This window comes from Cricetulus griseus (assembly GCF_003668045.3).
Source record: "Cricetulus griseus strain 17A/GY chromosome 1 unlocalized genomic scaffold, alternate assembly CriGri-PICRH-1.0 chr1_0, whole genome shotgun sequence".
Lineage (NCBI taxonomy): Eukaryota > Metazoa > Chordata > Mammalia > Rodentia > Cricetidae > Cricetulus > Cricetulus griseus.
This window is the reverse complement of record NW_023276806.1, coordinates 234,470,330-234,488,593: the sequence shown is the minus strand read 5'-3', so window position 1 is coordinate 234,488,593 and position 18,264 is coordinate 234,470,330. Positions and strand designations below refer to the sequence as shown.

General features: G+C 35.7%; 1 protein-coding gene across 2 annotated transcripts in view; it reads right to left on the bottom strand.

The window, feature by feature from the left end:
- The window catches only part of Glra3 (glycine receptor alpha 3), a 137,897-nt gene that overhangs the window by 94,671 nt on the left and 24,962 nt on the right, over positions 1–18,264 (bottom strand). For both annotated transcript variants that reach the window (XM_035451293.1, XM_027394105.2), the window contains exon 2: positions 6,988–7,115. In XM_035451293.1, coding sequence (XP_035307184.1) covers positions 6,988–7,115 — 128 coding nt within the window. The remainder of the gene's footprint in view (positions 1–6,987; positions 7,116–18,264) is intronic.

Genomic DNA, 18,264 nt, shown 5'->3' with positions numbered 1-18,264 from the left:
CCCCCTCTGCTCCCCAGGGAGGAAGAGGGCCACCATTGGGGATCCCCAAACTCTGTCATATCATCCTGGGCAGAGCCTAGGCCATCCTCCCACGTGTCCAGGCTGAGAGAGCATCCCTCCAAGTGGAATGGGCTCCCAAAGTCCTTTTGTACATCAGGGATAAATACTGATCTACTACCGTTTATCCACAAAGGTATAAATGGTAGTAGAGAAAATAAAATCGGGGTAAAATAATAACTTCTACTTTAATAATTTTTTTGAGAAAAATGTTCAGGGCATATCTTCATTATCCCATAAAGGTTCAGAAATGGTTTTGTTAAATACCATATTAGGAGGAGAAACCAGTGAAATTGTTGATTTTGTCCATAAAATATGGTAATGCCATCCTCTGTTGAGCAGAGGTTTGAATATATATGTCAAAGAATGTCACAAGGAAACTAACCTGTTTCTACAGAAGAACAAGACAAAAAGAAAGATAGCTGTTATTACAATACAAATGGCTGCCCATGGCACTCCAACATATCTCCAATAAGATGCAGAAAGCTGTTTACAAAAGTAAACAGTCATTTTCAAATTTAATGTGTAAATAAAGGAACTGCCAGTGGTCTCAGCTCTAAACTTTATACTCTATGATGTCAGATATATTTTTTGCCTGTGTATAATGCACACAAGTGCTATTTGGTAGTCAGCCAACTACTTATTAGTTTGTGCATTCTTTCCCACAGAAGGAAGGACACAGGAATTCAGGCATCAAATACATATTACACTTTTCAAAAGTACAGCATATACTCATTCAAAAGACATGCTGATATGCAAATAATATTGACAAATCATTCTGAAATATTAAACATCCATTTGGTTACAAAGGTCAATGTTTTAGATCCAGGACTTTGATATTAAAGTGTTTGATATGTACTTTATAATGATCTTAGGGCCTTTGCAGATTCTTGATAATGTGACTATGAGAATATGTTGATTAAATCTTGGCATCTTGAGACAAGCTAGAGGCACCTTGTAAGAGGAAACCTCAACTGAGGGATTGCATCAATCAGATTGGCCTTTTCTAAGCCTTTGGGACATTTCTTGATTAATGATTGATATGGGAGGATCAATTGTAGATGATGCCACTACTGGACACATGTTCTAGGTTATATATGAAAGCAAGTTGAGCAGGGCAGTAAACATCATTCCTGCATGCTCTCTGTTTCAGTTCCAGTCTCTAAGTGGCTGCCTTGGCTTCCCTTTATTTTGGAATGTGGCCTGTAATCCAATGAACTCTTTAATTCCCAAGTTGTTTTAGTTCTTGGCATTTAATTAAAGCCACAAAAAATAAGTAGAGCAAGAATATAGCCTTGCACTGTTGTGGAATCCTTAATTTTACTTATGGATAAAGCTTTGGAAGGTAGCACTTAGGCGATTTTCATAATGGTGTGAGAGTAATATGGAATAGACTCCATTGAGGACAGTGAGGATGGAGACAGAATCAAAGAATGAGATGGATATAGCACTGCCATGCTTTAAAGAAACTCTACCCATAAAGCTGGTACAGGTCAGATAAGCCAGCAATAACAGAGCTTTCTTTTTATCTTAAGTGTTGCTATATCTATTGAAAACTTTTATGGATTAGGAAACTCTGAGAAGATTGTAAATCTACTTGCTATCACAGACGGCACCTGTTTAACAGTCCTTGGCCAATCTGTTACTGCTCCGTGCCAATGCAAAAGCTGTTCTATCCATCCAATACACCACTATGTTTAGCAACAGAGAAAATAACTGCTACAGCACCCATATGGCAAACTGTGCTTCTAAATTGTTCATTACACTCGACATCCTTGGCCTGAAAAGAAAATGACAGTAGTTGCAGATGTTTTCCGTGGCAATTTTTCTTTTAAATGTCCCTTAAAGACATAGAACATGGCTTTTAAGTTTAGAGATGAAGGAAAGGCAGAATTTCAAAGTGCAATTCAGACACTTGTTAATGATGTTATTTTTAATCACACTGGAGAAAGTGTTCATTAGGCCAATGTAGAGCAAACAATCAGAAAACTCAAATTTTCATAGGAATGACTCTAAGGAATTTTTAACAGAATTCTGTACTAAAGCTTTACCCTTCTTAAAGACAGTATAATTGAAGATGAAAAATAACCCAACCCAGAGATTTGTTTTTATTTTAGTTAAATGCATATACATGCCACTTGGGAGAACTGTTCTATTTTTTTAATGAGCAAAATATCCTTGATGACTGTAAATAAAGATTTATAGTTTGTACTTTATGAATAAAAATAGAATTCCATTTATTCTGTTGCTTCACAGAAATGCAATTCTAATTTTTTTGAGGTGGCCATCACAAGATAGGTTTCTGTGCCAGGAGTACCTAGAGTTTTGGTAACCTACTGAAGGAGAGAAACACTTCTGTAGAGAAAGTCTACAAGACATAGCATGTTAGGTAGAGATTGAGTGAGAAGTGTGTTATCACATTGAGAAAACTGGTGAGGCATGCAAAACCCAGGAAAGGTTAAGAAGTGTGTGCTTGTGTGCTCCTAGCATGTACAGATAGAATGTGAATGACCCTCTTGTCTGGATGATACAACCAATCAGGATTTAAGAGTGTAACCAAAATGGGGAACAAATGAAACAATGTAACATCAGAGATTCATTTCATTTTCATCAAATAAATAATTATATGGAGGGTAATGGAAGTCAGGTTTCTGCTCTCAGATGAGAAAGTTAAAATATGAAAACTGAGAAACTGGTATAAACTTTAAGTATTTTAAATATCAATGTGAAATTATAGTCTTCAGTGATTACATATAAGGAAATAAATACAGACATATGTGTGTATGCAATGTTTGTATATGTGTGCTTAGATATATGTCCTATGTGTAGATGTATTTTTAATGGATATAACATAAGTATTCCATTTGAAAGTTACCAGTAATGATAAATATCAACCTGATTTATGTTTTACATCCAATATGCACTATAAGAAAAAGTTTAGGAAATGTGTGACAAATGCAAGGAAATTTATATTCTTCTAAGTGACTGAGAAATATTTTAATGCTAAGATCTATTTAGGTGTATGGTTGCTTTCTAATAAGACAGAAAGAAGAGGTATGGATTTGGGTATGTGGAGAGATTGAAAGGAGCAGTTATGAAAGAGGAAACTAATTAGAATATAGATTTTTTTAAAATTATATTTTCAGTTGTAAAAAAGAAGAGACATTTCAGACTGAAGGAGACAGTGATTGTAACTGACACTGGATAACATTGTTGGGGAGTCATTATTATTTAAATAGCTGATGAAATATGATTGGGAATTTAGAAGTTAGAAGGAAATGATATCTTCATGTATGTTGCTAGTTTTAGTGGTTGTCAAAATAATGGTCTTGCTTTTAGTAAAGAATTAAGAGTCACCAACTTACATTGAAGGAGTTTAATTTTAAAAGGTGGGTATTCTACTGAACTTTTAATTTTGAAATTAAAATTGAAATTTTAATTTATATACATATATATAAATTTTAATTTATATATAATTTATATAATTATATATTTAATTTAAAATTAAAATTTAATTGAAATTAAAATTAAAAATGTTTTGAAATTACAGCAACATAATTACTACTTAAATGGCAATTTAAAGGCAAGTAAACAGACTGCAAGGAGCCAACATCAATTAATATAGCTAGATCACAGCTCCTCCATCTATGGCTCAGGGAATATCATGGAAAAAAGGATGAAAGGATTATAAGACCCAGAGGGCCAACAGGTCATCTTTAAGCAGTCTTTCCTAGGATATCAATGGATGTGATAGCATGAAAAGGGAATTTCTTGTGACCTCACCATTCCACAAAGATCTAGTGGAAACCAATGGCTGCTGGGAGGAGAATTAGCTTTCTCTGTGAGGAACATGCATTTTGGTTGTCAAATGCAGAGTGGTAGGCCCTGGAACCTTACATACACAATCAACAATAACAGACTGTGTTTATGTATTTGTGCACTTACACATATCTACATGCAACAATAGCAATTTAAATATATGTGTATTTGTACATATCTACATGTAACACAGTAATGACAAAAAAGAGGCTATCAAGTTGAGATGGGGGGCTTAGGAGTGATTAGAGGGAAGGTAACTGTGAGGGGCTGGAAGCATAAAAAGTAATGGGAATGTGATGTAATTCTATTTCAATTAAAACATTTTTAGATTTTTGGTTGTGAGACTAGCCTTTAATAGCTGAGCCATCTCTCAATCCCAGAACTCAGGATGCAGAGTCAGGTGTCTCTCTGTGAGTTTGAGGCCAGCCTGGTCTACAGAGAGAGTTCCAGGACAGGCTCCAAAGCAATACAGAGAAACCATGAAAAAAAAAAAGACAAGAAAAAACAAAAAAAAAACCCACAAAAAAACAAAATGTATTTTTAACAGTAAAAATAGAACAAAAGTAAAATATACTTTGAACATGAAGACATTTATAATTTTAGAAAAGTATCTTGCTCAACTCTGTCACAATGATCTTCCATGTCCATACATGGACATGCAAATAGAAAAGTTTCCCCAAAGTAGCAAGAAAAATAGTGTCTTGGTGCATAGGAATAGTTAAAATAAGAAAATAAAATCCTTAAAATATTCATCTTTTATATATGTAGAGACAATACACTAAGTGTTATCCTGCAGCTAGCATATTTAAATATTATCTATGCATATTTACACACATGTAATTTGTGTATATGTGAATATGTAAATATGTAGGTCAGATAGTCACTAACAGTGTTAATTGATTTGTAATGTGTTCAGAAGGGTATTAATATAGAGAAATATTGCAAGTAGAGAGAAATAGCAAGGATATTGTGAATACAATGTTATTTCTATCCATAAAAACAGTGAACAATAGCACTAGAGTAACAGAGCAACAACAAATAAATATTTGTGAGGATTTGAGAGTTGAGTGATTATTGACATAAAACTCTCTGTTGAGGTCCAATTTATATGAAAGATCATGAAAAACCAATGGAAGGAACCAAGATTAGTAACAATGAAGAGAAGCAAGAGAGGCTGCCAGAATAACTTAGTTAATTACAGTGTTGTTATATAATATGATGAAACTTTGATTTGCTATTCAATTGTTATATTCAGACTGCTTCAAGTTTCCAAAGATACCAGAAAATTATTCACAAATAAAGACCTGAAAACAGCTTTCATTCTGTCCGGAGAAGATGAAATTGTCAAATGAAATGAGAATTAATTAATGTACCAAAGAAAATGTTTAATGGCATAAAAAGTAAAAGGCTGTTAAAAATGACTGGCAGATGAGATAAAATGAGTATAAGTGAAGACTGAATGGAGCAGGACTGAGTAAAAGGGCCTCAGAAACATTCTTCTTCCTCATTTCCTGTGTAATGGGCCTGTTATTAGTTGGCTTCAGGAACTTTTAAAACATTGTAAATAACTTTGTTGACAACTGTTTACAGACATGATATTTTTCCATGCTTCAAGACTAAAGCCCTTTTCCTTAGCTGGCAAGCATAGTGTATTAGGAGCTTTCATTGTATGTGTAGAAGAGTAAAGAAACCATGTAGAAAGGGGAGCAGGCTGTATTTGGCTCCCAGTTTTAGGGTATATATTTCATCATGGCAAGAAAAACATGATGGCTGGGCTGGACGGAAGAAATAAGGTGTGGCTTCCTCACAAGTCTACAGAGAAGCAAAGAGCTCAGTCCAGGCTAAATTTTTCAATTCTAGCAACCATTCTTCCAGCTGGTTAGTTATGTCACATCCCATGAGCTGGAATGCTCAACACCTGTGTTTGTAAGGGACATTTCACAGCCAAACCATTGCATGACAAAACTCAACACTCAACACAAAGCAGAGGTCTGACTTGGAAAGCCTTTCCTTTCCAATTTCATTTTCTAGAGAAAATATTTTAAAATGGCTGAGTGAAAGAGAAAGAGAAAATGCTTGGGAGGAAAATACAAAAGCTGCAATGATGTCCTTGCAAATCAACTCGATGTTCTGAACTAAATTGCATTCTCTCGGTAGAAATTTGGTGGTTTGATATGAATAAGCAATATTAATAAGTATGATTTTCCCTATGTAATATTAAATTTAGGGGTAGAATTTTAATGCAGTGAAACTATACTTATGATGTAGAAATGGCAACATGCTTTTATGAATGTGTATAACCTGTAAAAACTGTTGAACACAAAGACTTGCTGTAGTGCAAAATAGTGGTTTTAGTTCAACAATTATGACAAAGTAAATATTAAAAGATGCCAGTAATGGACAAACCATCAGTTTGGGAGTATATGCATTTTATAATCAGTGCTTTCTAAAACATAAACTGCTCTAGCAGGTGCCTATTAATTTTACAGCAAAGGTTTCCAAACCAACCAGAGTTCAAAAACTGTCCATTTAATTCCCATACTGACAAAAAAGGTGTTTATTATTTTTTTCTGGTTGCTTCTGCTTTATAGACAGATAGATACAAAACCTAAACTCTGGATGTTGGGCTTTTGTTTCAGACAATGAGATAACAGATACAAGCACGTGTGTGCGAATGTGCACGTGTGCACACACACATACAGAGTTATTGTGTGATATAAGTTGATATAAGAAATACAACTATTTAGAACCTATGCAAGGTTATGTACACCTATAATACTATATTATGGAGAGTGATGTGAGAGAATGGCCATGAGCTTGATGCTGGCTTGGGCTACATGGACTGCACAGCAAGGGCTTGCCCCAGAAAAATCAAAACGAAACAAATTAACAAATAACTATTAAGGACAGAATAGTACTGTTTGTCAACAGCAGACACATTTTGCTATCTCTGAACATGAAAATGGGCTTTTCTTTTGCAGGCAGAACTCTTCTGAATACAGTATATTTCAAAGACTATTGGAAATAAGCATTACATTGTCTGGTGGAATCAATTTGTAAACTTAACTTCTTTAAGCACACCGCACAGCAAGAAGTAAACATAATAGTTACCTTTGAAGTTAGGCCTGATTCTTGCATCATACCCAGATGTCCTCCCCATTAGTTTGTCCAGAAAATCAGAAGGTGACATTGGAGCACTTCGAGATCTTGCACTGCTTGTTTCCTTAGTGGCAACCAAACTGCCAATGAAGACAAATTGAGAGAATTTACAAACAGAAATCAAACATTGCTTCCTATAAAAAGTAAAATATGAATTAAGAGTATCTTAGGCAACAACACAAAAAGAAATTTAAATATCACACAGTGAATATTATGAGAGAGATATTTATGGATTTATGGTCAATGGTTATTAATAAAATTTCACATGTATTCCTTCATTTGTTAGAGGTGGCATCATGTTTTATTGCTATCTGGGAACAAAATCTATTTCAAAATATTTAAGCTTTCAGAATCTATTTACTCAGACCTAATATCAGATTGCCATTTGGGTTAAAAGTATCCTTAATACTTGAGGTATAAAAAAAGAAAGTGTAGCTGTATTGAATAATTTTCATTGCTTATGTTGAGACAAAAACTCCTACCTTTTAGGCTTTGTGCATTTCCCTCAGCAGTAACAAAATGACTATAAAATATATAAATGGTAATATTCTTGATCGGTTAGAATGTTTCCTCTATCAATATCAATTCATTAAATTCATTTATTTGCACTTGTATGCTGTTTATTTGTTGTATATAGTTTGTTAACATCCCCCCCCCCGACACACACACTTATCAATGCATGAGGTAGGTGGGATAGCTGGCCCTGTGGCCATAAGAGTGGAAAGGCTGACCCTCTTCCCCAACAGCTGCAATACTTGGGAGAACAGACCCTGAACCTCACCTGGGCAAAGCAATAATGCCTACTCTGTTGGTGGTAGTGTGGGCAAGTCAGACCCCAAGTTCATGAGAAAAGTTGTCTCCACTACTTGTCTGTCACACAATAGTGTGGGTGGGGGAGAGATAGCCCCTCTTATCCCCTCTTTGCCTCCCTCCCTCAGCCCCTTAATTCCTGCAACAGAGATGAGATTACCCTCTCCCTTGCCAGTTGCAGCACTAAGGAAAGCAGGCCTGCACCTCACCTAGGCAGCACACAGCGCAGAAGAGCTGGGCTGTTTTTCAGAGGTGTGGGTGACCCAGCACCAATGTTCTGAGCAAGGGAGCATTGTCCTCATTACTCATTTGACATGGTGGCATGGGCAGAGGAAAGATTCCCTTGCCCCATCAATGCGTGAGACAGGTGGAGGACCTGACACTCAGATCAGAAGAGTAGGAGAGCTGCCCCTGACCCTGCAGCATTCAGAAGAGTGCCCATTATCCTCATCTGGGCAGCACAGTAGAGCTGGTCCTGATGTTGGAGGTGGGGGAGAGACGAACCTGAGGGTATGTGAGCAGAAGAACTGACACCACCCCTTTCATTGCTGCAAAAATGAATTAGCCAGGGCAATGCTGGAGAGCTCACTCTGGTGGTGAGGATAGGGGAGAACATGTGGGCTGACTAACCCTGCAGTTGCCCAGACCCAGAGCCAGGGTTTGGATGTGGCCTGCCCCAACATCCACACCATCTATGATCTTTTGGAGCATGTGAAGGGGCCTGACCATCAGACCCATTGATACAGGATCTTCAGAACACAGGGCAACAACAGGATATCCAAGAAGAGTCTCAGAGAGGGCTGAGCATCCATGGTGTAGCAGAAACCAGAGGCCTCAAAGCAGACCAATGACACTGCTACAAACATTTGCAACTAAAGATATAGGGACAAGGGGTTTTACTGTGGGATTCACTGTATCACAAGGCAGCTTCCATGATGAGATCTTTAATTTTTCCTTTTTTTCTTCTTAAATTTTGTTTTATTGGGGAGGGGAAGCTTGGAGGAGCAGAAGGTGGATTCAATGGGATCAGGAGACATGATGTGAAAGAGTTATTGGGTGAATAAAAAGAGAGGAGGAAACATATCTAAAATAATGTGTGTCAATGTAGAAAAACCTACCATAAATTTGCTCTGGGAACCTAGCTATTAAATGGATAAAACCTCTGTTGAAAAGAGTCTGACTCTGTCAGACTAAACCCTTAATACCTACATTAACCATCATTTGACATCATAGATATTCAGAATGGAAGTGCTGTCTATAAATTCTTAGGCTAAGTCACCAAGTGTTGCTGGGAGTTGTATTTGTGAACCACATAGAGTTGAGGAGATCTTCTTTGGTATTTCCTGAACACTCATATACTTGAGGTTATTTGTTGGTAGGGGTGCCATAGAATACTACTGACAGTGGCGTTTAAAAACAGCACTTAATTTTCCTGTTTTTTTAAAGACTAGAACTCTGTGTTGGCTGCTGCTTTTCTTTTCTTTTTTTTTTTTGGTTTCTTCTTTTGTTAACTTGACATAAAACTAGACATGTCTGGGCTTTGAAAATGCCACCATAAGACTGGCGCCTAGGTGAGTCTGGAGGTATTTTCTTGTGTAATGAGCAAGCCAGCGAGTACAAGGCAGTAAACAGCACTCCTCCATCGCCTTTGCATCGGGTTCTGCCTGGATGTTCCTGTCTTGAGATCCTGGTCTGACTTTCCTGGATGATGGACTACAAGCTATATATTGAAAAATCCTTTTTCTGCCCATTGCTTTTGTTCATGCCTTATCACAATAATAGACAGTTTAGCTAAAATAATTTCAAGATCAAGGGACCACCAGTGTTGGCTTTTTTTCTTTGTTTTTCAACACAGAGTTTCTCTGTGTAGCTTTGGAGCCTATGCTGGCACTTGATCTGGAGACCAGGCTGGCCTCGAACTCACAGAGATCCGCCTGCCTCTGCCTCGCCAGTTCTGGGATTAAAGGCATGGGCCACCAACGTGGGCATCTCAGTTGGTTCCATTTTGTAGCTGTTGTGGATAATACAATGATATGTGTATATGCCTGGTCCAGTGTTGGCTTTCTAAAAGGTCTCCTACCTCTTCTTAAATATGGCAACCTCTCACAGTCTATTCACAGGGTCTGTGTGTGCTTGTCTTCTTAAAAATGATCAGTCATTGTATAAGTCACTTCCAGTATGACCTCAGTTTACCCTAATTCTTGCATTTCCAAGTTATGTTTTGAGATTCTAGGATTTATGACATCAATATGAATTTGGAATGACACAATTTAGTCCACACCAAATTTTATACTCACAACCCCATATATACATGAAATAATCTAGAAGTCTAGGAGCATATGAAATTTTCCAAGCCCCTATGCACATGCAAATCCATTGATTTTGGGTCTAGTATTTTTTCTGTTATACATTGCCTCAGGTAATTGCCAAGCTAAAAAAAGATATCTATAAATACTTTTGATAAATGTCTCCAGGAAAAAAGAATTTTGCAGTGGGTGAGTTACAAGTTACATTAAATAAAAGGATCTGTGCCAATGCACTTTCTCAGAGAAACTTCAAATGAGAAAAATAACAGCAGCTCTCTGAGAATGAGGCACTGAAGGTTGCAACTCCATTCGCCCCTTGTGATTGACTGCTCTCATTTTATAGTGTTCCCACAGTACTCAAGAAGTTGGGCTACAAATACAGAAAGCTGTAATTCCAAAAAATTTCATTAGATATTTTTAGTAATTTATCTACTTCCCAGATTGCTGCAAACCTCTGATTAACTGCCAGAGTTTTGAAAATGTTGGATTCCAGTTTTCTCTGATTGTTTCTAGGGAGGAGAACTGATAGAGGTTCATATGACCATACAACCCCACCCCTGCTTTCCCATAGTGTATTCTTAGGCCTCTTGTCATATTGATTTTATGGTTTTTTTTTCGTGTAAAGATCAAACCTACTTATATCTCCACCTTAGAGTTCCCTTTCATTCTGGATAATTTTATTTCTTTTATTTATGATCTTAGATAATTCCTATTATTATTATTCCTCAGATAATTCATAACTAACATCAAAATTTGATATTAAAAGAAAGGGCATTGGTATTGCTTTTGAATTTCAAATTGAGAAGTCAAAAGCTACTAATTAACTGCATATTAGTAGGTAGTTGGTTGATATTCTAGTGGCAGAATTAAAAGCAATAAATATATCATCTATCTATCTATCTATCTATCCAGCTAGCTATCATCTGTAGTCCTTTTCTCCAGCTATCACCTATACCTACACAAGCAATGGTTATTTCTCTACAAGAAAATGAGAAGAGGTTATTTATATAAAAACAAATACTGGATCTTGATATTTGGGAGTTTGAAAGTTTCAATGCATATCCTTTGTAGGCACATCAAATAGTATTACATAGCATCATGGAAAATGAAATTACTAAGATGTGAAATCAAGGCTTATAGTGTCTTCATTTTTCACAAAAGTAATTTTTTTCTTTAGCAGACAAAAAATAAAATTTTAGTATTATTCCATTGTACTTGGAATACCATTGTACATGGTACTTACCTTTCAAAAAATCTGTTTCAAATAGTTTGTTGGCTTATTTCTAAAATAACTTTTGAAAATACTACAATGCAATGTCAGTCTTAAAATAAAACTATTAGATCCAAAGATACATCTTTCATCATAATAGGCAATTATTTATTTCTTTGTAACAAATTATCATAATACTTTGACATTTTAATCAATCTGAAGATTCACATACTGAAATTTTCTAATAGTGGCTATGAAGATCACATCTTTGAAAACTTTTCTATCTCTCCAATACAGGTATATAAAAGGAGCTCTTAATTGGCTTAGATAATAAAAAGACTGAGTCAGATATAGAGGGGAATGCTGAGAGATCAGAAAGGAGAAAGCCACAGTACATCTTACCTCCTTAGCATCTCAAGAGACAAGAGAGTGATTTCCTGTTTCTCCCTGCTTATATCCTGTTTCTGCCCAGTTAAATCACTTTCTGTCTGTGTGCAGACCTCAAGACATCTATGGTTAGTTAGTGGTAAGCTCCATTTTCTTGACCCTCAGACAAGTTTTATTAGTTCAAGCAAAATATTACCACACAGGTATGGATTGGTATTAGACTCCTAATGACATTTGAAAGCTTGACTGTCTGGAGTATGCAATTATATTGTTTAGAAACAGACATAAATATTAAGAAAAAGCATTAAATAATAAAGACATTGGAATGGATTTTGTATGGCTAATATGACATAGCTCTACCAGTAAACTATTTTTGTTCTGACACTTTGATATAAATAAGATGTAGAAAGTAGCAGTGGTGAAATGTGTTCTATCTGCAGTGTGTGTGCGTGTGCACGTGTGTGTGTGTGTGTGTGTGTGTGTGTGTGTGTGTGTGCGCTAATGATCTGGGAGGAAACATGACAGCTCCCTGCTCTCTCAACAGATCATCTCTGAGTCCATCACAAAGAACACAAGTGCACTATATTGCCATCACCCCTAAATTCCTAGCTGAATATTTCAAATTCTGTTATCAAACTCTACAAACCTTCAATATCTCAAATAAACTTTTTTGGAGATTTAAAAAAATATAAAGTACAATTATTATTATTTTGCTGATAAAATAAACCTTGACCATTTAATCATTTAATTCATTATTTAAAATATTTTATTATTTTATTTCTTCCATTATTTTCTTTTATTAGTCTATATAGTAAAAACAATAAATTTAACACATGTAAATAAGGCAACTTGGCTAAGTATATGCTCCATTTCAATAAGTCAAATATTGCAATAATTGAGTTTTTATGAAATTTGGTTTGAGTTACTCCTATAAAATTAAACTTGAAATATGCTTTTCTCTTCAGAAATTTGTGTTTCAAGCTTTATTTCATAAAATAGCATAACGTCACATTACCAGGAATTACACGTAAGAATCCAATTTTTGTTAAGGACAGGAATTTTGAGAGTAGAACATCACTAAATTATTTATTAAGCAACAATGCCTGAAGCCTAGCAAAGTCTCTGCATTATGTCTGAGAGAATTTAAAAGAAGAACAGACTATAAATAGAGAAGTATGTTAATTTAAAGATACATATATATGTATATATATATATATATGTACACACTCATACATACTTAATTACCAGCATTTTGTTATCCAAAATAAAGGCATTCATTCTTTATAAAATTAATATTCAAAACAATTTGAAGAGAAAATACTGCATCTCTTAGTCTACTGTACTAGTATGATATATGAAAGGCATATTTGTGCCAAATAATCTTAGATGTGTAAGCCATTTCAATGCACATCAGGAAACCCATAAAAACTATCTACTTTCTCTAAAAAGTAAAAGTGGATTTGATTGCCAAATATTGCCCTATTATTATGCTGGGTGAAAGTTATTTTTATCATAAATAAAATTAAGTAAGGAATTATGGTTCTTTTGATATAGCACATAATATTTAATATCATTTATTTAATTTGATTACTAATTCTTGTTGAATACATGAAATACCCACAGAGTTGAGAAAAAGACAGGACAAGAAGAGATGATAAATTATCTTAAAACATGTAAGATTTCACGAATCTTTTATATATATAAAAAGTTCACTAATAATAAAATTACTAAATATTTTATTACATAAATTCTTATAGATTATTGTTTGACACAATAAACACACACACACACACACACACACACACACACACACACACACATATATATATATATATATATATATGCAACCAATTTTGATTTTGAGTATAATTTACTTGATGTGAGGAGTCATTACATTAAGAATAGTAAAGTAGTGACTCTGCAATGTATATGTATATATACATACATATATATAATATCTATGTATGTATGTGTGTGTGTGAGAAAGAGTGTCTGTCTGTGTGTGTGTGTGTGTGTGTGTGTGTGTGTGTGTGTGTGTGTGTGTTAAGAAGGTTGTAGAGTATTAGATTTCAATATGGCTTTTCAAAAAGGTCTTATGTATTGGTTGTCCCTTCCAATTAACATAATGAGGGAGATAATGCCCCAACTAGACATTTATGACACAAAAGCACCAGTGGCAGAAATGGGCTATGTCATTGGTCAAAGGGGTCCCAGAGACCCCTCCCAAAGATCACAGTCCATTGCCAAGGCTATTGATTACTGTCTGTAATATGATGCTGAGACCCCATTGCAGAAGACACAATCTGTTCATATCACTGAATATGAAGAAATCAATCTGGAACCCAATGAGAACTTCCACCCCTGCTAAATATCATTCACTGTGCTGAAAAGTACTTTGCACACTATCATTGGAGAAAATGAATCATCAATATCAGCCTGCTACAAACCCTGTGACTTACAACAGAGACCTGCCTACAAAATACACGGATAAAATAGTGGTGTCAATGATCTGGGTATAGCCAACCACTTTTTGATTGGATTTATGGTCCAGTCAGTGAGATGGAACCCATGCCAACATTGTTGAAGTGGCTAAGCACCTGATAATAGATAGGCCATAGGTCTAGATGAAAACCTATTGCTACTATTCTACTAAAGAAATATAACAACAAAATGACTCATAATGACATACTTCTATAACTATAGCAATATGCTCAGTGCTCATCAACAAAATTTCTTTGTAGAGAAGATGGCAATTGAAACACAACACTCAAGAGAGTCAGAGACTTTGGGTCATTCAGTTTGAAATGGAATATTTTTATCAAATCCCTTTCCTCAAGGCTCAGGAATTTGAGGGAAAGAGGAGGTGGGAAGTTGTAACAGCTAGAGGTGATGAATGACTTCAAGGAAACAGTATATTCCAGACACAACAGGACTGATGTACATATGGTCACTCAGAGATTATGGCATCATGCACAAGAATTGCTAATTTTCAAACCAGACAACATCACAGCATTATGATTGGAAGCTGGTGCAATTCCCACACCTAGTCAAGAAGCTATTCATAATTGATACATTCTGGAAGAGGGAAAATCAGTTTTCTCTAATGGAGTGCCACCTAGTGTATCAACCACATTTCAGGACAGGCCCCATGCTCAGGTCAATATAAAATAGGTTTCATTTTTCTGTGTCTTGTTTTGATATTTTATGACTTTTTGGTTTTATTTAATTATTTTTTAGTTTGTGTGTTTTGAGTTTAAATTTTGTTTTTTGAATTTGTTCCTTTTTATGTGAAAGAGAAAATAAAGTTGAGTGAATAGGAAGCTACAGAGGATCTGGGAAGAGTAGGAGAAGGAAAAAGAATACAATCAAAATATACTGTATGCAAAATTTAAATAAAAAATTTAAAGTAACAGTTTAATGTATATAACTGTTCATTAAGTCTTTGAAATGTTCCCCGTGTCATGCAGTACTATCTTTTGATTCCCTGGGAAGTCAGTAGGCACTAGGAAATGAGAAGAAAGTGAAGAAAACAATTTGCTGCCTGCTACCATCTGTATTAAAAAAAAAAAAAAAAACTCACTAACTTGGTGAGAGTCACACCTGGATATTTTACATTATTTGACTATTGTAAAGGGTGTTGATTCCTTGATTTCTTTCTCAGCCCACTTAAGATTTATATATAGGAGGACTAGTGGTCTTTTTGAGTTACTCTTGTATCCAGCCACTTGACTAAAGGGGTTTATTAGCTGTAGAAGTTCCCTGGTAGGATATTTGGTGGTCACTTATGTATACTATCATATCATCTGCAAATAATGATACTTTGACTTTTTCCTTTCCAATTTATATCCCCTTGATTTCCTTTAGTTGTCTTATTACTCTAGCTAGAACTTCAAGAAGTATACTGAATAAGTTATGGAGAGAATGTACAGCCTTATCTTGTTCCTGATTTCAGTGGCGCTGCTTTGAATTTCTGTCCATTTAATTTGATGTTGGCAATCAGCTTGCTGTATATTGCTTTTATTATGTTTAGGTATGTCCCTGTGGCAGAACAGAAATTCCATCATCATATAACCAATGCTCCTTCACTATTTTGTGAAATAATTTCAGGAGTATTGGTATTAGCACTTCTTTGAAAATTCTAGTACAATTCTGTGTTAAAAGTGTCCTCCATGTGATGTTTTTAGATGGGAGACTTTTAAAGACTGCTTTTATTTCCTTTGGGATTGTAGGTCTTTTTATATTGTTTATCCAATTTTGGTTTTACTTTGGTAAGTAGTATCAAGAAATTTGTCCATAATTTTTAGATTTTCCAGTTTTGTGGAGTACAGGTTTTTGGCATATGACCTGATGATTCTCTGGAAGGACACAGAGGGGGGAAGAGTATTGGAAAGTGAGGCATTTCAAAACATGGAGCAAGGAAATATCCCAGGAATCTACAAGGATGACTCCAGCTAAGATTCATAGAAATAGTAGATATGTAGCCTGAACAGGTCATCTCCTGTGACCAGGAAAGATTTCAATTGGAGGGAGTTGAAAACCAACCCTTTCACATAACCTTTGACCTACATTGTATCCTGCCTATGGGATGTGCTGAGGTCAGGGTGGCCTAGTAATTGAGGGAGTGACCAACCAATGACTGATATAGCCATACCAGGAGAGCGAGCCCACTCCTGGGGCACCAGGACCAACAGGCTATATAACCGAGAGACCTAAGATAGAACCAAACATGATTGGAGGAAAAAAAACAGCAATGTAATGATGCCCAATAATACTCTGCTGTACTAATAGATTCGTGTCTAGCCCAGTTGTCATCAGAGAGGCTTTATCCAGCAACTGATGGAAACAGATGCAAACTCAGAGCCAAACATTAGGCAAAACTGGGGGAATCATGCAGAAGTGAGCAAGAAAGGATTGTAGGAGGCAGAGGGGTCAAGGACACCACAGGAGAATCCATAGAATCAACTAGCCTTCGTTCATAGGGCTGAAAGAGACTGAACTGACAATGATGGATCCTGTATAGGACTGACCTACACACTCCACATATATATGTTACAGCTGTGTAGCTTGGTCCTCTTGTGGGACTCCTAACTCCTCTTGTGAGGGCTGTCTCTGACTCTTTTACTGTCTTTGGGCCCCTACTCACCATGCTGGGACACCTTAACCAGCCTTAATACAGGGCAGTGCTTAGTCTTACTGGAACTTGATATGCCATGTTTTGTTAATATCCATGAGAGACCTACCCTTTCCTGAACGGAAGCAGAGGAGGAGTGTATTGGGCTGGAGGAAACAGAGAGGTGGGTTGGGGGAAGATACTGAGAAGAGAGGAGGGAAAACTTTGTATGGGATATAAAATAAACAAATAAAATAAAATAAAAATCTCATAATAAAAATTGCAAAGCAAGTTTTGACTATAAAATATACAAAAATCCTTAGCAGAGAAATATCCCAAGTTTTATTTACAGTTAATATGACTGAGTGTTTGTGTCTTCCTTCAGCTTCTATGTTGGAATTCTAATTTGAAGCTGATCATAATAGAACATGGAACTTTGCGCAACTAACTAGAATCATGACAATAAAGTCATAGTATGAGAGGTTCCAGAAGTTGGTTTAGCTGCTCCAAATATGAGGTCACAGTGAGAAGACAGTGATCATTGAATCAGCAGACCTTCACCAGACACATATTTTTGAAGCTTAATGTTGGATTTTTCAGATTGCAGCACCATGATAAGTCCGTTTCTATTGTTATGCGACCTTATTTACCATCAGTCTATTACCATTTTCTAAGTGGGCTAATGTAGAGCCACACAATTAAACAGAAGTGTTTTGTTTTATTTTGATAAAATTAATTTTGAGTGAAAAGGAATTTTTCTCAAAAAAACCCAAAAACCCTGAATCATTGCCTAAGAAACATCTCTTTTCCTTTTCTAAAAATCATAGACTTTGTATGCAAGTGGGATTTTGTGTCAACTCTAATTCTTGCTCTTACCTGTTCTTCTTAAAACTTTTTACATAGTAGTATATTAGTTTTGTACCATATTAATGTCAGCTGTTGGAGAATTATAGTCATTTAAAAGATGTCATAAGAAAACACACGTAAGGCTCTACATAACTATTCTGAAATGTTCTGTTTTTCAAAGTGTCAACATTATCTGAGCACTCATATTCAAAAATATATAGTTTTAATTTGTAAAACCTCAATATAAAATAGGCAACTAGAAAGTTTTAGTATTTTTCTGAAAATACTCGTTTTTTTGGGTTTTCGAGACAGGGTTTCTCTGTGTAGCTTTGGAGCCTAGTCTAGCAATCACTCTGGAGACCAGGTTGGCCTCGAACTCACAGAGATCCGCTTGCCTCTGCCTCCCGAGTACTGGGATTAAAGGCGTGTGCCACAACCTCTCAAACCTCTCAGGACACAAAGCTAAGGTATTTACAGCTAGTTATTATGACTGTGGGGAAATCATGATCAGTACTTTTAAAAGAAGCAAACTTGACTCTATTATTCATACGTCATCTCAA